The sequence below is a fragment of the Taeniopygia guttata genome, chromosome 1A, assembly GCF_048771995.1.
Source record: "Taeniopygia guttata chromosome 1A, bTaeGut7.mat, whole genome shotgun sequence".
Lineage (NCBI taxonomy): Eukaryota > Metazoa > Chordata > Aves > Passeriformes > Estrildidae > Taeniopygia > Taeniopygia guttata.
This window is the reverse complement of record NC_133025.1, coordinates 876682-900068: the sequence shown is the minus strand read 5'-3', so window position 1 is coordinate 900068 and position 23387 is coordinate 876682. Positions and strand designations below refer to the sequence as shown.

The 23387-nt window shown below is 55.1% G+C and overlaps 1 protein-coding gene across 3 annotated transcripts in view; it reads left to right on the top strand.

Moving 5' to 3' along the window:
- PPP6R2 (protein phosphatase 6 regulatory subunit 2) overlaps positions 1-23387 on the top strand; it is a 55918-nt gene that overhangs the window by 8278 nt on the left and 24253 nt on the right. The window contains exons 2-8 of one of the 3 annotated variants that reach the window (XM_030261576.4): positions 13567-13699; positions 15653-15809; positions 16437-16682; positions 19573-19759; positions 20455-20592; positions 21966-22031; positions 22867-22979. In XM_030261576.4, coding sequence (XP_030117436.4) covers positions 16456-16682; positions 19573-19759; positions 20455-20592; positions 21966-22031; positions 22867-22979 — 731 coding nt within the window. In that variant the 5' untranslated portion in view covers positions 13567-13699; positions 15653-15809; positions 16437-16455. Of the gene's footprint in view, positions 1-13566; positions 13700-15612; positions 15810-16436; positions 16683-19572; positions 19760-20454; positions 20593-21965; positions 22032-22866; positions 22980-23387 lie in introns of all 3 variants that reach the window. The other 2 variants (XM_030261575.4, XM_030261577.4) reach the window with 2 other exon arrangements.

Here is a 23387-nt window from a genome sequence, read left to right as displayed (position 1 = left end):
CACAGGAGTGCCGGGACACAGGGAATGGCTCCCACTGCCAGAGGGCAGGGATGGATTGGTTTAGATTGGATATTAAGAAAAAAGTCCTGCCTGGGAGGGTGGGGCTGCCCCTGGATCCCTGGAATGCCCAAGGCCAGGCTGGACACTGGGGCTGGAGCAGCCTGGGACAGTGGGAGGTGTCCCTGCCGTGGCAGGGGTGGCACTGCAGGGGCTCTGAGGTCCTTCAGGCAGAGGACAGGGTTTTCCCACCTTCTTCAGTGCTTCAGTGCCTGGCATGGGGAGGAGCCAAAGCTCAGAAGTTTGTCAATATTTTGCTGAGTTTTTCTTTCTGCTTTACAGAAAGTCCATTTAATTGTGTCTGGTCCCAGAGTGCTGTGTGTGGCTGGGGGCTCTGGAAACTCAAGGATGAAGCAGCAGAGGAGTTTCCGAAAGCTCTAAGGGGCTTTAGGGCGCCAGATGTTGGTGTGGGGTTTGGGATGTGTTGCCAGCCGTGACTGCGCACCCCCTTTCATGCCTATTACACTGTAACTTCCTCTTGCAAAAGAGGCAATTTCAGCCCTTCTGTTTTTCCTTCCCTTCTGTCACCTTTTTTCTGACACATGACATAACTGGTGCAGGGCAGTGATGTTAATGTGAGGAGTGCTTCCAGTGTGTCCATGGCTTTCCTCTCCTGCTTCACCCTCCATTTCCAGCAGCAGCTCTGCTGAGGAATGTTGTCTCTTGCAGGAAAAAACGGCCACTTCAGCTTCATTTTTGACAGGTGAATTTTGGGCATGAACAGCAATTTCTTTATGGGTAGGGTGGTCAGGCCTTAACAGGGGCTGCCTAGAGAGGTTTGGAGTCCTTGTCCCTGGAGGTGTCCAAGGAATTTCTGGAGGTGGCACTCTGGGCTCTGGGCTGGGGACAAGGTGGGGATAGGGCGCAACTTAGACTGGAGGGGCTGGGAGGGCTTTTCCAGCCTCAGGGATTTTGGGATTCTCAGAGCTTCTTTGTGCTTTTCTTAAATACCTGGAAGCACATGCTGGAATGAAGCAGTACAGTTCCCAAGGACAAAACTGTTGAGTTATTTTTAGTTTTAGAAGAGAAAAGCAAGGAGGAGTATTGAGTGTATCCTTGGGTTTGGATTTGTGCTGGAGTTTTCCAGGGAGTGGTGAAGTGAGACGGGATCCCCTGGCAGGCACAGGAGACTTTGGCCATGTGGGGAGAATCCTGTTGTGTGATCCCAGTTTGTTTGGAGCTGTGGACAGTGCCCTGGTCAGGAATGTGTTATTTTGGGAAAAGCAGGTGGGATCACCACCAGCCAAGCAGCAGGGCCGGTGCTGGGGGAAGCAGGAGGATCTCCACAGCCCTGGCTGAAAGGAGCAGTGCTGGGTTCAGGTTTTGATGCTTCTGGGGCAATTCCTGCTGAGGAAATCACTGCAATTCCTGTGGGTTGGCCCATCCAGACTCCTGTGGGGGGATCATGGGATCCCAGGATGGTTTGGGACCTTAAAGCCCCTCTTGTTGCTACCCCTGCCAAGGGCAGGGACACCTTCACTATCCCGGGGGACTCCAAGCCCCACCCAAACCATTCCATGATCCCATAATCAAGAGAGCTATTGATGATCATCTGTGCAAGGTGGATGTTCAGTTATTTTCCCAATGTTGATCCAATCTCTCAAGTTCTTTATTAAGCTTGGAAAAATAAATGTCATCCTTTTCAGTCTTTTGAAATGCTCACCCGATAGATTCCATGGGTTTTATGAGTGGTTTTGGTTATGATTGAGGGAATTCAGTCACAGTGTGAGTGACTCCTTGGATTAGTGCTCCAGGCCCGAGTTGGATGGACATTTCGGTTGGAATGCTGTCCCCTTCCTGCTGCTCCGTCCTTCCCCACCTCCCTACCCTCCCTCCCTGCTCAGAATGCTGGAAGCCAGTTTGGGGAAATGATCCAGCTGAGTATATTTTTGCTGCTAATACTGCATGGCAAAGGAAACCCGTTTTTTCCCAGCAGTGCAGGTTTAATACCCAGCAAGCTGTGGCCTCAGATCAGGAGTGTGTGCTGCTGGTGTGGGATTCCCAGAGCAGGGTGAGCTTTGATGTTTCTTTGTCCAGGTAAAACCCATGGAACTCCTAAGGGTGGGTCTGAGAGTTCCCAGGGATTGTTTTCCTTTCAGGATGTTTTATGATGGATGAAGCCTGGCTCATAGAGGTTAAGTGGTGCCATGCAGGGAGAACAGCCTGGTGGTGCCTTGTCCTGGGAAAGATGTTTTACCCAATTCTGAGGAACTGGTTAAAGAGGGAGGAATTTCCCCATGGAAAGGAGTCAGGCCTTGGCAGGGGCTGCCCAGAGACCTTTGGAGTCCCTGTCCCTGGAGGTGTCCAAGGAATTCCTGGAGGTGGCACTCAGGGCTCTGGGCTGGGGACAAGGTGGGGGTCAGGCACAGCTTGGACTTGATGCTCTTTTCCAACCTCAGCCATTCTGAGCTCCTTCTGAAGAGTCTTTCTTTCTTTTAACTGCAAAACTTCTTAAACTTTCATGGACTGTATGTGTAATACCCGGAAAGCTTGAAGAAATGAAAAGGCATTAGTTCAGTGTCCTGTTTGAGGGCTCTGCTTTGCTGGGGCCTCGGTTCTGGGTCTGTTGGGTGGAGGAGCGTTGGAATATTCTGGTAGGAGCTGCAGTGTGTGTGACAGGCTGGGCTGTTCTGGTGCAGGTACAGCCACAAGCTCACCTTGGGAGCTTTGAACTGGGATGAAGGACCAGGAAAGGAGCACAGCAGTTGTTTCACTGGGCCACTTGAGGCCGTGTGTTGATCAAATAGGCGTCTGTGGAACGGGCAGCCCTTGATCTCCCCATGGGGTGCAGCAGGAAATCTCAGTTTGCAAATGCTGGCCTTCAGTCTGAGTACAAAGAGCTGTCTTTTGTAACATCGCCTTAGTCTGTGTGGGCAGCAAAGATGAAACCAGCCAAGGTCCACGGAAGGACAGAGTGGGATTTCTGTGAAATGCTGCTCGTGCACCCCACTAAAAACTAGCAGCCTGCTCTGAGATCCCAGTCTGGTCATGAGCAGGGATTTCTGTGGGGCTGAGCTGTGGTGACCCAGGAGAAAATGTCACTTGTTGCTTAGAGCAGACAGAGTAGCCAGCCCTGAGCGGCATCAAAGTGATGGAGGCAGGCCGAGAGGGAGGAGCCTGGAGTCCTGCAAGGGATGGAAATCAACACTTCAAGCACGCCAGGACTTTGTTTTGCTAGTTTAATATTCAAATACATTTGCAAATCTCACACTCAAAGGTTGATGTTTAATGAGAAGCCCAGAGTCCCCCCGGGGTTCCTTGGGACTGGTGTTACTTCCATGGAGCTGTCAGCATGGAGGAGCAACTGGAATACCAATCCTGCTGAATTATTGCTGAAATACAGATGACAAACTGGGAGATTCCTCTGCCCTCAGAGCCGATGTGAGCCCAGCAGCCCACAGAGGTGAATTTTAGGGATGTATTGAGCTCTGTGTGCGTTGAGCTGGTAAAAAAGGCTTTTTTTGTGCTTTTCTGTTCCCAGAGCATTTGGGATCCTTTTCTGCAGCTTTTTCCTGCAGCTTTTGAAGTACTGTGGTTTCGATTTCTTCGTGTCTGGGTGTGGAGCAGTTAATTAAACAAGTAACATTTAAATCAAGAAGCTGTGCAAATTCTGTCTTTAGCATGGGGTAGGGCAGCAATTAGGAGGCTGCTTAACGAGATACTGGGTGAGGATAAGGTTGATGATCAAAACATGGTACTCCTGATATCATCTCTTTCTTTGGGAGCTTCAGAGGCCGGGAAGGATTAGAAGGAGCTCTTCATTTTGAGTGCACATTTGTCCAACACAGAGGCCTTCAAGGGTTTATTGCCAGGGGCAGATTTTGTTAAAGGAAAAACCCAGCACAGCCCCTTTCCATGCAGAGCAGCATCCCACTGTGCCTGTGCTTTCCTGCTGGGGGCCAGGGAACGTCGGGTGGCACTGAGCTGGGTGGGATGTGGGGCTCTGCAGAGGGATGGGGACAGGCTGGATCCATGGGGAGGGACAGGCTGGATCCATGGTGGGGGACAGGCTGGATCCATGGGGAGGGACAGGCTGGATCCATGGTGGGGGACAGGCTGGATGGATCCATGGGGAGGGACAGGCTGGATCCATGGTGAGGGACAGGCTGGATCCATGGTGGGGACAGGCTGGATGGATCCATGGTGGGGGACAGGCTGGATCCATGGTGGGGGACAGGCTGGATCCACGGTGAGGGACAGGCTGGATCCATGGTGGGGGACAGGCTGGATCCATGGGGAGGGACAGGCTGGATCCATGGCGGGGGACAGGCTGGATGGATCCATGGTGGGGGACAGGCTGGATCCATGGTGGGGGACAGGCTGGATCCATGGTGGGGGACAGGCTGGATCCATGGTGGGGGACAGGCTGGATCCATGGTGGGGGACAGGCTGGATCCATGGCGGGGGACAGGCTGGATCCATGGTGGGGGACAGGCTGGATCCGTGGGGAGGGACAGGCTGGATCCATGGGGAGGGACAGGCTGGATGGATCCGTGGCGGGGGACAGGCTGGATCCATGGCGGGGGACAGGCTGGATCCGTGGTGGGGGACAGGCTGGATCCATGGTGGGGGACAGGCTGGATGGATCCATGGTGGGGGACAGGCTGGATCCATGGTGGGGGACAGGCTGGATCCATGGCGGGGGACAGGCTGGATCCGTGGTGGGGGACAGGCTGGATCCATGGGGAGGGACAGGCTGGATCCATGGTGGGGACAGGCTGGATCCATGGTGGGGACAGGCTGGATCCATGGGGAGGGACAGGCTGGATCCATGGTGGGGGACAGCCAGGCCAAGGGCCTGGTGCTGCCCTGGGTCAGCCCCAGCCCCTGGAGCGCTCCAGGCTGGGGCAGGGGGGCTGCAAGGCTGGGAAAGGCCCTGGGGGAGCTGTGCCAGCGGCTGGGCACGAGCCCAGGGTGGGCAGGGGGGCAGGAGGCCGATGGCCCCTGGGCTGTGGCAGCCCCGGTGTGGGCACAGCCCCGGGCAGGGACTGTCCCCTGTGCTGGCCCTGCTGAGGGACCCCCTGGAATCCTGGGGGCAGCTCTGGGCCCCTCCTGCCAGGAGAGCCCTGGAGGGGCTGGAGTGTCCAGGGAACAGAGCTGGGAAGGGGCTGGAGCCCAGGAGGGGCTGGAGTGTCCAGGGAACAGAGCTGGGGAGGGAATGGAGCCCAGGAGGGGCTGAGGGAGCTGGGAAGGGGCTGGAGCTGGGAAGGGGCTGAGGGAGCTGGGAAGGGGCTGAGCCTGGAGCCAAGGAGGCTCAGGGGGGACCTTGTGGCTCTGCACAAGTCCCTGCCAGGAGGGGACAGCCGGGGGGTCGGGCTGTGCTCCAGGGAACAGGGACAGGAGGAGAGGGAACGGCCTCAGGCTGGGCCAGGGCAGCCTCAGGGGGGATTTTGGGGAAGTTCCTCCTGGAAATGCTGTCCAGCCCTGGCACAGATGCCCAGGGAGGTTTGGAGTGCCCATCACTGTACTGGACGGCTTTGGAGGGCTTTTCCAGCCTAAATGGTGCCAGGATTTTGTAATGCAAATGCAGAGATCTTTTTAATTTGTCAGATGTTTAAGAATAATGAAGAAATTCATCTTCATAGCTCACAAGGGGAAAACAAAAGCAGATTCTTGGCAAACTGGTGAAATATTTTGGTTGAAATTTTATCTGTGAATTTTAATGTATCCAGGTGGTTTTCAATAAGGAGCTTGGGCCAGGGGATGTCTCAAGAAGCTGCAACACCTCTTTTGGGGCTGTGTGGCAATGATGAACCCACAGTGAGCTGGGATCACTGCCTCGAGGCCTCCGGTGTGTCCTGCTTTTTTTTCTCTATCAGGGATTCCATAAAGAATTGAGCAAATGAGCTGGGCAGGGAGCAAAGGGAATGGTGCTGAATGAGGATGGAGTTATGTAAAATCCTGATGTCCAAGGAGCTGTTTTAATTTTGTGCTGCCACTTGGGAGGGTGTCCCAGAGCTGCCCCTAGGTGGAGAACCTTCCACAAGTCCTGTCCCCTGGCTGTTCCTCATGGCTGGCACGGGATGGGCTCCTGGCATGGTGTAATTTGAGAGCAGAGGGGCTGGGTTCATGGAATTGTGGAATCCCAGAGTGCTGTGGGTGGGAGAGGACCTCAAAGCCCTTTCAGTGCCACCCATGCCATGGCAGGGACACCTTCCACTGTTCCAGGCTGCTCCAAGCCCTGTCCAGCCTGGCCTTGAGCTCCAGGATTTATGTAGGAAGCATTTCCTTTCTTCCTTTGGAGTTTCTCACCATCCTTGGTGCCTCCACCGTTCCTCTGAAGAGAAATCCACAAAGGTCTTGGATTCAATCTTTGCTATGTTAAAGATGAATATGGGAATTATTCCATCTTGGAAGCAGAGGCAGTGTATGTTCCTCAGGAGTCTGAGGTGGGAGCCTAAGGAGGTTGAGAGAGCTCTGAAATAACTGAGTAGCTCATGATTCTCTTCCCCTGGCAGACTGAATCCCAGAAATACTGAGGCTGGAAAAGCCCTGTGGGATCACTGAGTCCAAGCTGTGCCCAGTGCCCACCTTGTCCCCAGCCCTGAGTGCCGCCTCCAGGAATTCCTTGGACACCTCCAGGGATGGAGGCTACAAACCCCCCTGGGCAGCCCCAGCCAAGGCCTGGCCCCATTCCATGGGGAAATTCCTGCTGAATTCCTGCAGGATGGTGACTTCTGTCTCCCTTGTCCAGCACTCACAGGAGGAGGACTCCGAGATGTCCGTGCAGCCCCAGTCAGGGCTGACCCGAGACATTCACAGGGTGCTCTGAATTTTGGATGGTGTTTGCTTCTCTCTCAAGAAAAGTTGGGTCCTTTTTAGGGAAGTGAAATTGTGCAGTTGAGAAATGTTGATAACCCAAATGATCCAATTTCTTGGGAAGAGCTTGGGGATAAAAATACTAGTGAGTGTAAATTGTTGTGAGATGGCAGTGAGGTGTTATGTATGAGCCTGGCACTGCTCCTCGCCTGCTTTCCTGGGAGTGCTTGACAGGTCTGGGGATGGATCAGGGCTAGCTTCCAGCTGGGCTGAAGGGAGGGCTGTGCAGCAGGAGGTGGGAAAGGGCTGGGAATGACCCTGTCCCTGCCCTGGAGTCACCAGGCAGCAGTGGGACACCTGGGCACCCTCCATATCCCTGCAGGTGATGCACTGCCAGCTCCAGCTTCTCCCCAGGCAGCACTGGGCTGGGATACCCATAACAGTAATAACAACAACAGCAGCAGCCGCTCTGCTTGCAGGAGTGGGCAGTTCTCTGCCATCAGTAACTGCCCTGGGAAGTCCTGGGCTGTGTTTCCTCACCCAGGCTGCCTGACCTTGGGGACGGACCTGCTGTGGTCTGACTGGAAAACCACAGCAGCTGCACGTCCATCCTGTGGTGTGCCTGAATTACAGAATCGGGGCGTCTCCTGAGCATGAGGGGACCCACAGAAATCACAGGTCCAGCTCCTGGCCACCCCACCAATCCCAGCCTGGGCATCCCTGGCAGCAGTGTCCAGAGCTCCTGGAACTCTGGGGCTGTGCCCAGCACCCTTGGAAAAGAGCCTTTCCTGTTGTCCATCCTATCCCTCCCCTGGCACAGCTCCATGGAGATTTGAAAAGATTTGGAGCAGGCTCTGGCAGCACAAGGTGCTGGTTCTGTGCTGGATCAGCTCCTGTGGAAGATTCCCAGAGCTTGGCCAAGAGTTTAAAATAGTAACTGGTCTTGGTGGCTTCTCCAGTTACCAGGATCATTCCAAGGATCTCATGATTTGCATATCGTTTTCCAAATGTCCACATACAGAGGAGAAGAAATTTGTTGTTGCTCTGACCCTGAGCTGTTGAAGGAAGACTTGAAATGATGTTTGCCAGGAGGAGTGGATTTAGGGATGAGCCGGGACTGGGAGCAGCCAGCAGTGTTTGGGCAGAGAGGGGTGGGCTGGCTGCTCCTCCATGGGGATGGAACAGGAGCTCCAGAAAACTGCCAGAGGGCAGCGATGGATGGGAGATTGGGAATGAGGAATTCCTGGCTGGGCTGGGATTGCCAGAGCAGCTGGGGCTGCCCCTGGATCCCTGGAATGCCCAAGGCCAGGCTGGACACTGGGGCTGGAGCAGCCTGGGACAGTGGGAGGTGTCCCTGCCATGGGCATTCCCCTGTCCTGTCCCTCAGGCCTTGTCCCCAGTCCCTCTGCAGCTCTCCTGGAGCCCCTTTAGGCTGTGGAAGGGGCTCTGAGCTCTCCCTGGAGCCTTCTCCTCTCCAGGTGAGCACCCCCAGCTCTCCCAGCCTGGCTCCAACCCTGGAGCAGCTCCATGGTCTCTGGACTCTGTCCAGCAGTTTATCTCAGCTCTTGTTTATTTACTGTTAGAACCAGTGGCTCTGGGAATATTTCAATTCCCATATTGTGATTGAGGTTCGGAAGAGTTGGTGGAAGGATCTTTTATTTATATATTTCTTTACTGGAAATGAGGAAGCAGCAGAGCCCAGAGCCCATCCCAGTGAGCCCTGGGCTGTGTGGAGTCAGGAATGGGCTGCAGGAGTTTGTGGGTTAGAATTAATCAGGACTGTCTAGAGTGACCACCTTGGTCAGTTGGTGTTTGTGGTCACTTGGCCTTTCTGACTGAGCATTGGGGCAGTGCCTGGACGGTTTTATAGCTCTTCCAGTCTTTAAACCCTTAATTCTTGGCAGACAAGGAGGGTTAGGGAAGAGCTGAAGGTGTCGTAAAACCCCAAGTTCAGAAAGTCAATGCAGGTGTTGATGGTATAAAATCCCCAAAATGGGAAAACTTCTGGGCCATTTTTCCCAGTCTTTGAATCACTCACTCCTGCTGGAGAGAAGAAGCTGGAAAGTCCAACTGTTTTAGGCTGGGATTATTTTTTTCCCTTTGACTGTATTTAGCCATGGAAGGGACTGCCCAGGGAAGTTTGGACTCCCCATCCCTGGAGGTGTCCAGGGAATTCCTGGAGGTGACACTCAGGGCTCTGGGCTGGGGACAAGGTGAGCATTGGGCACAGTTTGGACTGGATGGGTGGAGAGGGCTTTTCCAGATTCAGGAGTTCTGGGATTCTGTTGGGGCTGCTCTTAAAGCGGGTGGGAAGAGGCTGAATAAATCCCAAAATTTATGTGAGTGGACATTGAGTTTGTGGTTGTTCTATTCTCCTGTCAGCAGCGCGAGTACCCTGGGAAATGCTGCTTTTATTTAATTCCAACAGCTCAAACTCTCTCTTTATCAGTGAAGTTCTTGAGGGAAGTTCTAACTTATATAAAAGGTTGAATTTAGCTCATCTGGGCTGATAGTTCTGATCAACCATGATAAAGTAACTGAGGCAGTGGGAAGACTTTAAATTTTGTTAAAAATAGCCAGGTTTTGTACATGCCTGTCCTTTTTCAAATGCTCCCATCCCACTGCTGCATCCTGGGATGTGCCATGGGATGTATGGGAAAGGCAGGAATGATGATGATTCATGTTTAAGGGTTAAATTGACCTTTTGAGTGTTTTTAATGAGGAATTCCTGATTATCCTCTTCCAGTTCCTTCTGCAGCCAAAGAGCCCTTTACTTGTAGTTGGCTCAGAGCAATAGTGGGTATGGATTCAACTCGGGGAAGGGGCATTGCAGCCTCTGTGCATCCCTTCTCCCTGGGGAAGGGGTGTTCCAGCCTCTGTGCATCCCTTCCCAGCCTCTGTGCATCCCTTCTCCCTGGGGAAGGGGTGTTCCAGCCTCTGTGCATCCCTTCCCAGCCTCTGTGCATCCCTTCTCCCTGGGGAAGGGGTGTTCCAGCCTCTGTGCATCCCTTCTCCCTGGGGAAGGGGTGTTCCAGCCCCTGTGCATCCCTTCTCCTGGGGAAGGGGTGTTCCAGCCTCTGTGCATCCTTTCTCCCTGGGGAAGGGGTGTTCCAGCCTCTGTGCATCCCTTCTCCCTGGGGAAGGGGCATTGCAGCCTCTGTGCATCCCTTCTCCTGGGGAAGGGGTGTTCCAGCCTCTGTGCATCCCTTCTCCCTGGGGAAGGGGCGCTGCACCCTCTGTGCATCCCTTCCCAGCCCCTGTGCATCCCTTCTCCTGGGGAAGGGGTGTTCCAGCCTCTGTGCATCCCTTCTCCCTGGGGAAGGGGCATTGCAGCCTCTCTGCATCCCTTCTCCTGGGGAAGGGGCGCTGCACCCTCTGTGCAACCCTTCTCCCGGCTTCCCTGGACCAGCAGGCGCAGAGCAGGAGGAGCCCCTGGCAGGGAGGGTCAGGGGGGATCTCAGAACAGGTTCTTCCCCAGAGGGTGCTGGGCACTGAGCAGGGCATGGTTCTGGCCCCACGGCAGCCCAGGAGCGTTTGGACAGCGCTCGCAGGGATGGGATGGGATCGGTGGGTGTGTGCAGGTGATCCCCGTGGATCCCCTCCAGCTCAGGATATTCCATGACTCCATGAGTCCCAGGACAGCTCTGTGCTTCCATCCATGTACCAGCCGTTTAATTGCTGGCTCCCTGAAGCAGAGGGGCGCAGGGAAGGATCCAGGCTCTGCCGGAGCCCGTCCCTGTCCCTGCTGGGTGGGCTCAGGGATCCCGGTGCAGGCTCTGGGATGGGCTCTGGGCCCCGTGTCCAGCAGGGATGTGTTACACACGCAGCACCTGGCACACGTTCTCACAGGAACAGCCACAGGAGCAGCGGGTCTGCTCCTCCTGAGCTCTGCAGATCCTCCAGCAGGACTGGTCCAGGTGGAAGGTCCCTGAGGAGAGCTTGAGAGAGGAGCTGGGATATATTGAACAGTTGTTCATGACTTGCTAATGTGTCAATGCTTTTCCAAAGGCACTGGAGAGGTTTTTAGGGGTTTTAGTCTGCTCAGTAACGAGCTTTCCTTACTTGCCTGAGTGGATTCCGTGGAAAGGCTGTGGAATATCTTGGGCCCATCTGTCCTAAGGCGTGGAAGGTGTGGCCAAGGTAGGGAAGGTGGGCTCTGTTCACGAGGTATTGGCACACAGATGTGTAGAAAAGCTGCTACACACTTGGATTTCATTCATGTGCTTGGAGCTGAACCATAGCCCTGAAAACTCCGGCCCCATCCCTGGCCGTGTCCCAGGCCAGGTTTGACACTGGGGCTTGGGGCACCCTGGGACAGTGGGAGGTGTCCCTGTCATGGCAGGGCTGGCACTGGGTGAGCTTTAAGGTCCTTCCCACCCAAACCATCCCATGGTCCCCTGATTTATACAAAATGGACCTCCACTCTTGATTGATATTTTCAATTTGTTCATATTTTTGGGGCCGTGTCTTTCCAATGACAGCCACAGCTCTTTGTGTATATTTGGGATATTTGGGACCAGCTGCTGTCTCATGGAAGCAGCTGCAGATCAGCAGCCTTTGAACTCCTTTGGGTTCTGCTCCCACTAAACTTTGGGTGAGTTCTGTGGGCATTTGGCCAACGCTCCTCCTGAGGGGGACACGGCTCCGTTTCTGCTGCTGTGTCGGTCGTGGCACATCGGCGGGTTTGGCTGCTGTGGGAATGAGCTGGATGTGAGGGAGCTGCGATCAGCAGGAGTGTGTCAGCCCTGGCCCCTGAGGAGCAGTGCCAGCAGCTGCTGGTGTCACCAGGCGTGTCCCTTGGCCAGCAGATGTGTCCTGGTGACACAGCAGTGACATGGGGTGGTGGCAGGAGTGCTGGCTGAGGTGACACAGCAGTTACAGGGAGTGCTGACTGTGGTGACACAGCAGTGACATGGGATGGTGGCACACACTGGGCTGAGGTGACAAAGCAGTGACATGTGATGTTGGCAGGGAATGCTGGCTGAGGTGACACAGCAGTGACATGGGATGGTGGCACACACTGGGCTGTGGTGACACGGCAGTAACCCGGGATGGTGGCAGGGAGTCCTGGCTGTGGTGACACAGCAGTGACAGGGAGTGCTGGCTGTGGTGGCACAGCAGTGACACAGGGCTGGCTGTGGTGGCACAGCAGTGACACAGGGCCGTCTGTGGTGGCACAGCAGTGACACAGGGCCGGCTGTGGTGACACGGCAGTGACACAGGGCCGGCTGTGGTGACACGGCAGTGACACAGGGCCGGCTGTGGTGGCACGGCAGTGACACAGGGCTGGCTGTGGTGACACGGCAGTGACACAGGGCTGGCTGTGGTGACATGGCAGTGACACAGGGCTGGCAGGAGCGCTGGCTGTGTCCAGGTGTCCCTGGAGGCTCTCTGGAGCCGTTCCCGTGAGGATGTGCTGGAGCTCGGGGCTTGCTGGGCTCGGCCAGGCCGGGTCCCTTGGTGTCCTGGCTCTGCAGGGACCTGCACTGCCGGTGACAACTGATGGAGAGTGGCTCAGGTTGGATATTCGGGACAAATTCCTGCCTGGCAGGGCGGGCAGGCCGTGGCACAGCTGCCCAGAGCAGCTGGGGCTGCCCCTGGATCCCTGGAATGCCCAAGGCCAGGCTGGACACTGGGGCTGGAGCACCTGGGGCAGTGGGAGGTGTCCCTGCCATGGCACGGGTGGCACTGGAGGGGCTCTGAGGTCTCTTCCCGCCCAAACCATTCCAGAGCTCCATGGCTGTGGAGTGCACAGCCAGCTGAGACTGAGACAAGTTCTCCCTTCCAAACCCATCTTTGCTCCCTGGCCCTGGAGCAGCTTCTTCTGTGCATGGTGAGAATTCCATGTGTATTTCTTCCATGGCTCTTCCAGCCTTGAGCTCTCCAAAGCATCCATGTCCATTTAAGCCAGAGTCGTGCAGAATTTTATGGAACTCCTGGCGTTTGCGGCCCAGCAGAGAATTGCTGAGGATGTTCTTGTTGGAGGTGTCCCTGCTCATGGCAGGGGTTGGGCTGTGCTCCAGGGAACAGGGACAGGAGGAGAGGGAACGGCCTCAGGCTGGGCCAGGGCAGCCTCAGGGGGGACAGCAGCAGGAATTTCCCCATGGAAAGGGGGTCAGGCCTTGGCAGGGGCTGCCCAGGGGGGTTTGGAGTGCTCATCCCTGGATGTATCCCAGGAATTTCTGGAGATGGCACTCAGGGCTCTGGGCTGGGGACAAGGTAGGGATTGGGCACAGCTTGGACTGGATGGGCTGGGAGGGCTTTTCCAACCTCCCTAAGTCTGGGACTCTGTCAAAGACTTTGGGACACAGATTCCAGGGAAAAAGGCATTAAAGTTTAGAAATAAAATCCTGAACAATTTTTGTTCAGATCAATGTCCTTGGTTTGGGTGAATGTTGTACCTCCGGTTAAGTAATCACTGATTGGATGATGAGGAAATACATTTATTTTCACATTACATTTAATTTCCATATGATGTGGGGACCTGCTGCTGGTTGGTCTCCGTTTGGGTGTACCCCACAGCACACCAGGAATTCCTGGATTTCAAGATTTCAGTGCTGCAGGACGGGGGGAACTGGGATAACTGGGAGCATCCTGAGTGGCCTGCTGGTGATGCCTTGGCAGGGGCTGTCAGTCCCTCTGATCTTCCTTTGTGCTGAAAAGTTCTGTGAAAGTTCATTTAGGGAAAATTGAAAAACCTCTGGCCCTCAGGTACCTTTGGTTATTGGTAATTTAAAAAATCTTTTCCAGGATTGGAAGCTTGCAAAGCAATTCACACTGGATGAAATCCATTTCCTGAAGCTGGGTCTGTTCCAGGAACTGTAACCCAAATGTTTCTCCGTTCGTGGAGGAGAGTTCACATTTGAAGAAACTTCTATTGAAGGTAGGAACATCTTCCTGTCCTTTTCTCTTGGAATGGGTTGGGTGGTCAGGGACCCCAGAGCCCCTCAGTGCCACCCTGCCATGGCAGGGACACCTCCCACTGTCCCAGGCTGCTCCAGCCCCAGTGTCCAGCCTGGCCTTGGACATTCCAGGGATCCAGGGGCAGCCCGAGCTGCTCTGGCAATCCCAGCCCAGCCCCTCTCCACTCTCCCAGGGAAGGTCCAGCAGCTTTTCTTGGAGATGTATAAAAAGTTCAGGAAAGCTGTGGAATTGCCAGGATTACAATGGGTGTCAGCTTGGAAGGTGAGAATTCCATGTAGATTCCACGCCAATGGAGGGAATATTTTTGCATTTGGGTTGACTGAGCCCCCAAACCTCCTTCACTGGAGGCCTTTGGTGCCAGATTTTCCCTTGGTGAATTTATAACCAAACAGAGATGGTTAAAAATACCCAAAGAACAGTTTGTGAGGAACACACCGAGCCCAGCAGTGCTGTCACTGCAGTGTCACGTAGGTTGAGCATTCAGATGGCTGCTCCCAACTCCGAGATTCAGTGCTGAAATCCCAAAATCCCAAAATCTCTGGGGTTGCAAAAGCCCTCCCAGTCTATCCAGTCCAACCTGTGCCTGACCCCCACCTGTCCCCAGCCCAGAGCCCTGAGTGCCACCTCCAGGAATTCCTTGGACACCTCCAGGGAATGGAGGCTCCAAACCTCCCTGGGCAGCCCCAGCCGAGGCCTGACCCCCTTTCCATGGGGAAATTCCTGCTGCTGTCCCCCCTGAGGCTGCCCTGGCCCAGCCTGAGGCCGTTCCCTCTCCTCCTGTCCCTGTTCCCTGGAGCACAGCCCGACCCCCCGGCTGTCCCCTCCTGGCAGGGACTTGTGCAGAGCCACAAGGTCCCCCCTGAGCCTCCTTGGCTCCAGGCTCAGCCCCTTCCCAGCTCCCTCAGCCCCTCCTGGGCTCCATTCCCTTCCCAGCTCCCTCAGCCCCTCCTGGGCTCCATCCCCTTCCCAGCTCTGTTCCCTGGACATGCTTCAGCCCCTCCAGGGTTCTCCAGAGCTGCCCCCAGGATTCCAGGTGGGAAAATCCTGATGTGTAAAAGAAACTCAGATTTTCCCCTCTTCTATGTCCTGGTTCTGTGAATGCTTCACTCAGAGCTCCACTGTAGAAGTTACGCCATGCAGGACTGAGAGATTTAAAATCTAATGGGAAAATTGGGGTCTTCACCCTTTTGCAAGGCCCTACTCTGGTGACTGGAAGGCAGAGCCCCCTCAGTGTCATTCCTGGAGGGAAAATGGGTTTTTAGGAGGCCAAAGTCCAGTCTGTCCTGTAGCTGAGGTTATGCAGAATGCAACCAGCCGAGGATCAGGCATGGGGACATTTTTGGATGCTGGAAAAAGCCAAAGAAAGGGATGGAGAGAGTTCTGTGTGCAGAAATGAGGATGTGGGTTAGGTTAAAAACAGCCTTGTGATCCTGGCTATGGAATCACGTGGTGCTGCTGGATCATCTGGGAATGTGGCACAGGGACACGGCTGAGCCCAGCGGCTGCGTGTGCAGAGTGTGGGAGCCAGGGCTGGCACTGCCCAGGGTGTGTCCCCCGTGTCCCTGGGGAATGACAGCCACTGCCTGCTGTTTGTGCTAATGGCTGCAGAGGGACTGGGGACAAGGATGGAGGGACAGGACACAGGGAATGGCTCCCACTGCCAGAGGGATGGATGGGTGGGAGATTGGGAATGAGGAATTCCTGGCTGGGCTGGGATTGCCAGAGCAGCTGGGGCTGCCCCTGGATCCCTGGAATGCCCCAGGCCAGGCTGGACACTGGGGCTGGAGCAGCCTGGGGCAGTGGGAGGTGTCCCTGCCAGGGCAGGGGGGCACTGGAGGGGCTCTGAGGTCTCTTCCCACCCAACCGTTTCAGGATTCAGTGAATTCTGTACCTGGTGCTGTGGCCAGAGCAGGACTGTGAAGGGTTGTTGAGGAGCTGAGGTGAGACCGTGAAGGGCAGAATTGGAAGAGGAAATGTTAAGCAAGAGGAAGAGCCCTGGAAGAGTCTCCTAGGAGTGGTCTGAACAGTGCCGTGGTTTGGTGTAACTCACAGCTTTTCCAAAATTTCAGGTATTAGGAAAGCAAAGTAAAAAAATCCATCATTAATAGAGCTCACACAGAGAAAGATTGGGATACCAAAAGGGCAAATTAGGGTTGGGGTAGGAGTGGATGGACATGGGGGATTCAAAGTGCAGTGCCCCAGGAACGACCCTGAGGGGCTGGAGTGTCCAGGGAAGGGGCTGGAGCCCAGGAGGGGCTGAGGGAGCTGGGAAGGGGCTGAGCCTGGAGCCAAGGAGGGGCTGGGGGAGCTGGGAAGGGGCTGAGCCTGGAGCCAAGGAGGCTCAGGGGGGACCTTGTGGCTCTGCACAAGTCCCTGCCAGGAGGGGACAGCCGGGGGGTCAGGCTGTGCTCCAGGGAACAGGGACAGGAGGAGAGGGAACGGCCTCAGGCTGGGCCAGGGCAGCCTCAGGGGGGATTTTGGGGAAATTCCTTCCCCAGGAGGGTTGGAAAGCCCTGGATGAAGTCCCCGTCCCTGGAAGTGTTAAAACAATGTGTGGATGTGGCGCCTGAGGACACGGGGTGGTGGTGGATGGGGTTGATGGTGGGACTCGATGGTCTCAGAGGTCTCTGCCCTCAGCGATGCCGTGGCCATGCGCAGTAGGTGTGGAGCAGTAACCGGTGCTTTCCCGCCCCCAGGCAGTCGTGTCCCATCACCATGTTCTGGAAGTTTGATTTGAACACAACGTCACACGTGGACAAGCTGCTGGACAAGGAGGATGTGACGCTGGAGGAGCTGATGGACGAGGATGACGTCCTGCAGGAATGCAAGGCCCAGAACCGGCGGCTGCTGGACTTCCTGTGCCAGCAGCAGTGCATGGAGCAGCTGGTCACCCTCATCACCCACGAGCCCCCCGTGGACATGGACGAGAAGGTCCGATTCAAGTAGGTATTGGATCCCTGCTCCCCGGGACATGGCAGCCAGGGATCGGGGCTGCAAACAGACATTCTGCTGGGTTCCGTCCCACCGCTGCCCTGGCACCTCCTGGGAGGGAGGCTTTGAGCTCTGGGGATGTTCCAGCATTCGGGGTTTGGAGGGGATTGGTTTGGTTTTGGTGGTTTGACGTTGAGTTGGTCTCCAGAAAAAATCCTGTTTCAGGTAATGTCTCCCAAAAAACATAGCTCAAGTAATGTCTCAAATGATAAAAAAAAAAAAAATCCTATCTCAAAATCCTATCTCAAATAAAAATCTTTTCTCAAATAAAGTCTCAAAAAAATCTTATCCCACTGTTCCCTGAAAATCCAAAGCCCCTTGAGTAAGTTTTTATAGGAAAGGGAAGCACAAGAGGTAGAAATCTCTGAACTCAATGGGTTTCCAATCCCACAGAATGAAGTGAGCTGGAAAATGAATAAAATCTGGGATATTTTCAGTGTGCTGCAAGTCCAGATCCTGCTGATTTCAGGGATCACAGTTCCAGGCAGGCCCTGCCTCTGCTCAGACCACGCTGAGCTCCTCACAGGGGTTTGCTTCTCACCAATGTTGTGTTTATGGATTTTTTTACCCAATGTATACTCAAAAATATTGACATTTGGGTTTGGGGAGTTTGTTTGCTTTTGTGAAGTTTATATAAAAATAAAAGGCTGCTCTGGCTATAAATAAATGAAACTGGGCAGGTTTTTCCTGGTGGGAATGGATCAGGGCTGGGGTTGGTGGAAAGCCACAGAAGTGCCACGTTCAGGTGTGGTTTTGGGTACGAGTTGATAATGGTGTGAGGTGGCTGTTCCCAGGTGAGCGAATGCCTGGGAGTGCGTGGGGTAATAACTTGGAATATCCTGTGGCTGCTGTGCAAGGGTGAATTTGGGACCCACCCTGCTCTGAAGGGACCCACCTGCAGAGCTGCCTCAGCCTGGGGCCAGCAGCAGGAGGACCTGGAGCAAGTCCAGAGGAGCTGCTCCCAGGGCTGGAGCCTCTCTGCTCTGGAGTCAGACTGGGAGAGCTGGGAATGTTCCCCTGGAGAAGGGAAGGATCCAGGGAGAGCTTCCAGCACATTCCAGGGCCTACAGGGGCTCCAGGAGAGCTGCAGAGGGACTGGGGACAAGGCCTGAGGGACAGGACACAGGGATCCAGAGGGCAGGGATGGATGGGAGATTGGGAATGAGGAATTCCTGGCTGGGCTGGAATTGCCAGAGTAGTTGGGGCTGCCCTTGGATCCCTGGAATGTCCAAGGAAAGGTTGGAGCAGCCTGGGACAGTGGGAGGTGTCCCTGCCCATGACAGGGTGGCACTGGAGGGGCTCTGAGGTCTCTTCCCACCCAATCATACCAAGATTCCCTGATTGTTACCAAACAGGTGAAGAATGAGGGAAGGGGGAGACAAGGACAAAGGTTTCAAGAAGGAAATTCCTGCTGGGACACCGAGGGCTGATGTTCATGGAGCATTTCCTGGCAGCACTTGGGACTCCCAGGCAGAAAGGGCACTTGGGGCTTCCAGGCCCAGAAGTGTCTGCAAAGCCTGGACTGGGGAAGGAGGGTTTGAGCTCATTAGAAATCAGGGAAGCTTTTGGGGTAAATAAAAGCTGAGCAGGAAGAATGGACTCTGTGTAAATCCAGATGGAATCCCACTTGTGGCTCTTTGGGAGAGGTTATAAAAGTTGGTGGAGTGGAACAAGGAGAAACTTGATAGCTTTGGAAGGATCTGGGGCTCAGGATATGTGGAGAGGGGATCATCCAAGGGCTTTATCCCTGGAACAGTGGGAGATGGAGGTTAATAAATTTCAGAGGGGAAACTGCAAAGAGGAAAAGTCCCTGGTAAATCCCCATCCAAGCAGAACTTGTGGAAATAAACACCCAAAAGGAGGCTGGAGCAGGAAAGGAGAGTGTGAATCTTGGATCTGCCAAGGAGCTGCTGAGCCCAGGGGTGAGGGAAGCTCAGCTTCCAGGGGTCGGAGGGGCAGTTTGGGTGAGGTGAGTTCCCTGCAGCCTGGAAGCCTCCAGGGGTGGGATGTGGTGCCAGAACGGGAATGGTGAGGGGTTGGATCAGACCTGGGGCTGTGAGAGCTGCAGGAGCAGAACCTGCCGGGACAGGGAGAGCTCCCATTTCTCCCCTGTGCATGGGATGTGTATCCCAGGGAGGCTCCACACGCAGATCTTTAGGAATTGTGGATGTTTTTTGCATGGAATGAGCCAGGAAAAGTCCCCTCGGGACTGTAAAGGATGGAAGGGCTGGGAGGTCCCTCTGCGGTGGTGACAGTGACATCCTCAGCCTCAGCTCCTTGGGCAGCACCAAGCCTGGAACAGCAGCAGCAGGGCCTGAGGGGCTTTTGGAGCCTCCAGGGCTGGAACTGCAGGAACAGGAGGAGGCTGCTGGGGAAAGCAATGGTGCAGGGAAAGGGTCCCTGCTCCCAGCTGGCCCGAAGTGTTTTAGTGGCTTGTGGGGAGTGCAGAGCTTGGATTGCAGAGATTGGGAAAGATCCTTGTGTAGAAACCTGGTGTGGTCACAAGTCACTAATAACCCACTGTGGGAAAAGTGTTCTTACCAGAGGGAATCAGTCATGGGGTGGGCTGGGTGGGAAGGGACCCCAAAGCCCCTCCAGTGCCGCCCTGCCATGGCAGGGACACCTCCCACTGTCCCAGGCTGCTCCAGCCCCAGTGTCCAGCCTGGCCTTGGGCACTGCCAGGGATCCAGGGGCAGCTGCTCTGGCAATTCCAGGTCTGTGCCAGGGCCTGCCCACCCTCCCAGGCAGGAATTCAATTCCTTCACCTCCCGAGACCTTTGCAGAGGGCAGATCTGCAGAGTTCCCATCTCACCTGGGGTGGCTGCGGGTGTGTCGCTGCAGGTATCCCAACACGGCCTGCGAGCTGCTGACCTCGGACGTGCCGCAGATCAACGACAAACTGGGCGGGGACGAGACCCTGCTCAACATCCTCTACGACTTCCTGGACCACGAGCCCCCCCTGAACCCCCTCCTCGCCAGCTTCTTCAGCAAGACCATCGGGAACCTCATTGCACGGAAAACAGAACAGGTGGGGAAGGGATCTGTCCCGATCCAGGCAGTTCCCCGGCACTGCGCTGCCCGTGCTGTGTCCCTGCTGGGAGCTCATGGTATTCCTGGAGTTGGGTTTAAGGTTGGAGGTGAAATGGAGTCTCTGGAAAGTTCTCAGAATTCCTCAGTGCAGGGAGATGCTGGTGTGGACAGACTCTTCCCAGAGTTTTGGGTTGGGATATCCCCATGGAACAGCTAAAGCTTCACTTTTCATACCAAGGCATTTTGAGGGTCGTCAGAGTCATCCCAATCCATAAACGAGGCCTCAGGCTCATCCTTTTGGAAGGAGTGCTGAGGTATGGGCTGAACAGGGATTCAGGAATACTCACATCCCAGTAAATGCTGGGGTTGTAAATGCTGCCTGGTAGGGAGCTTGAGAGGGAAGGGAAATTCTCCAGCTTCACTTATTTCCATGGCCCTGGGTTTTTCTGTGGTGCAGAGGGGAGAAAAGTTGGCAGAAAAGATCTGATTTGGTGTTGCCTTGGAATACGAATTATTGCCTTGCTCCCTGGAGAGTTTCCAACCCAAGGTCAGTGGTTGAGACACAAAGGAGAAGCTCCAGGAGTTGTGGGGGATTTGTGAGGGACTTGTGGGGGAGCTGTGAGGGAGTTGTGAGGGATTTCTGAGGGAGCTGTGTGTCCCGCTGGCAGCTGATGCAGGCTCCTGTTTCCACAGGTGATCTCATTTTTGAGGAAAAAGGACAAGTTCCTGAGCCTGGTGCTAAAGCACATCGACACCTCTGCCATGATGGACCTGCTGCTGCGCCTCATCAGCTGCGTGGAGCCCACGGCGCTGCGCCAGGATGTGCTCAACGTGAGGGCCTTCCCCTCCCAGCCCCGTCCCTGCCTGCCTCGGGCCAGATGGGGTCCGTGGGTGTTTCATCCCAGGAGCAGATCCACCCCTCTGGCAGCTCCTGTTCCCAGGGCTGGGGTCCCTCCGTGGGGTCCCTCAGCCCCGTTGTGGCTCCGGGGCAGCAGCCTGGGTCACTCCTGGCAGCAAAGGGGTTCCCACTCATTTTCCATGGAGCATCCTCTCCTTAGTCCAGCTGGAGAGCTTGGAGAAAAGGAAACTGTGTTCTTCCCAGTGTTCAGAAATTCAGACATTGATTGGGACAGTAATTAGTGTAATTCCTTACTGTGTTCAAGGAATCATAGAATTAGGGAATCCTGCAATGGATTGGTTAGAGAGGACCCCAGAGCCCCTCCAGTGCCACCCTGCCATGGCAGGGACACCTCCCACTGCCCCAGGCTGCTCCAGCCCCAGTGTCCAGCCTGGCCTGGGACATTCCAGGGATCCAGGGGCAGCCCCAGCTGCTCTGGCAATCCCAGCCCAGCCAGGAATTCCTCATTCCCAATCTCCCATCCATGGCTGCCCTCTGGCAGTGGGAGCCATTCCCTGTGTCCTGTCCCTCTGTCCCTTGTCCCCAGTCCCTCTGCAGCTCTCCTGGAGCCCCTCCAGGCCCTGCCAGGGGCTCTGAGCTCTCCCTGGATCCTTGCCACTCCAGGTGAGCCCCCCCAGCTCTCCCAGCCTGGATCCCTGGGATCTGAGGGGTTCCAGACCCATCCCTGGAAATGTTTTTCCTTGTAATGGAAGTTTTCTCATTTCCCAGGCAGCTGAGTTTGGGCATTGTTGGGATGAGTCTGGGGGATGTCACACATCCAGCAGTTTTCCTGGAACCAGGAGTGGGATCAGAATGGAAATGGAGGGCTGAGGCTGCGTGTGGGGCTGGGAGGGAGGAGTGGAAGAGAGCCTCTGGAGAGGCCCTTCCTGGTTTGCGTGGGCCTGAAAGGGGGATAGGGAGTGGTTTGCATGGAGAACTGGAAGTTGTGGAGCAAGGTGAAGGCACAGTGACAGCTGTTCCAACATCTGGCAGGAGGTGGAATTGCTGAGCGTGAGCAGCAGGAAGAGCAGGAGCTGCTGGGAGAATGTGGTGGGGTTCTGCCACCACTGCTCAGATGAGGCTGTTTGTCCCTGGAACATTTCACGTTTTCCAGAGGGGTCTGTGGGTCGTTCATGGCAGGATGCAAATCCAGATCCATCCCCATCCATCCCTGTCCCTGCTTCAGGGATGGGATTAGGAGAGGGAAGGAAGGGCTTCCCCTTCCTGCAGAGCTTCCCAGAGCCCCTCTTGTTCTGAGTTCTTGGACATCCATTGAGGATTTTCTCTGCTGCTCTTTTCCCTACAGTGGCTGAATGAAGCCAGGATTATCCAGAGACTCGTGGAGCTGATCCATTCGAGCCAGGATGAGGATGTGAGTGGCACCAGGCCTGGGGATTTGGGGGGCGGGGTCCTGCAGGGTCTGAGAGATTTCTGTTTGCCTCGTCCCAGTGACCTGTGGAGGAGCCACCAGGGATGGCCTCAGGATGTCCCTTCATCTGCTTTTGACTTATTTTGCTCCCAGTTTCTTGGTTCTGCTGCCTCAGTTCATCTCAGTCCCACAGACAGTGGGGATCTCCCTTGGGATTAGGGAGGACTGTGGTGTTCCTGGAAGATTCTTTAAAATCAGCCACTTTATGCCGTTTTCAAATCTTTCTAGCTCTGAGTAGGAATTCAGTGATAAAGTCCAGAAAATGTAGTTCTCTGAGCCCAATTCCCTCAGCTCATCCCAGGCAAATTTCCCTCTATGAGGGGAAAACTGGGAACATCCCTGTGGATTTCTGTTGGAGCAGATGCTGAGGTACAGCAGCTGCAGAGAGGCTTTGCCTGATGGCCAGAACCAGAGGATGAATTCCTCAAACACCTCTGGAAATTCCTTTTAAATCCCAGGAATTAAATGGTGGAGGGTTTTCTCAAGCAGGAAAGCTGAACAGTGCGAGGAAGGGTGGGATATTTGTGTTATGGATGTGCAGATTAGCAGGATTGAGGAGAGAAAAAGAATCCTCATCCCTGAGCTCCTGAACTGCTCTTGGTGGTTGTGTTTGGGCCAATCTCCTTTGAGTGCAAAGCCTGCTGATGCTGCTGCTCCAGGAGTGTCCAGCCCTGAATAACTCCAGGGGGAGCAGGAATGGGATTGATCCCAGCCAGAGCATTCCTAGCCTGGCTGGCCTTGGCCCCAGTGCTGATGCTGCTCCTGTCCCTGTTTCCAGAGGCAATCCAATGCTTCCCAGACCCTGTGTGACATCATCAGGCTGAGCAGAGACCAGAGCACTCAGCTCCAGGATGTCCCGGAGCCAGATCCACTTCTCACAGCACTGGAATCGTGAGTACTGGGGGCACTGGGCATGCTGGGGGCACTGGGAGGGGCTCCTGGATCACTCTGCGGGGAGCAGACAGAGCAGGGATGTTCCTTTGGAGCTGGAGCAGCTCTGAGTGGCCTCTTCAGCAATCTGGGGTGTGGGGCTCTGTCCAGAGGCAGGAGAGGGGGTCATGGAGCCCAGAGGTCGCAGCCTGATCCAGAGTGAGGCAAAAATCCAAGGAATTCCAGCCTGGAGAAGGAAGGGTTGTGTGGGGACCTCACAGCACCTTCAGGGTCTGAAGGGATCTCAAAGGAAGCCAGAGGGGGATTGTTCATCCAGAACTGAAGTGCCAGGACAATGGGAATGACGTGGAGCCCACAGAGGGCAGGGATAGATGGGATCTTGGGAGGGAATTCCTGACTGGGAGGGTG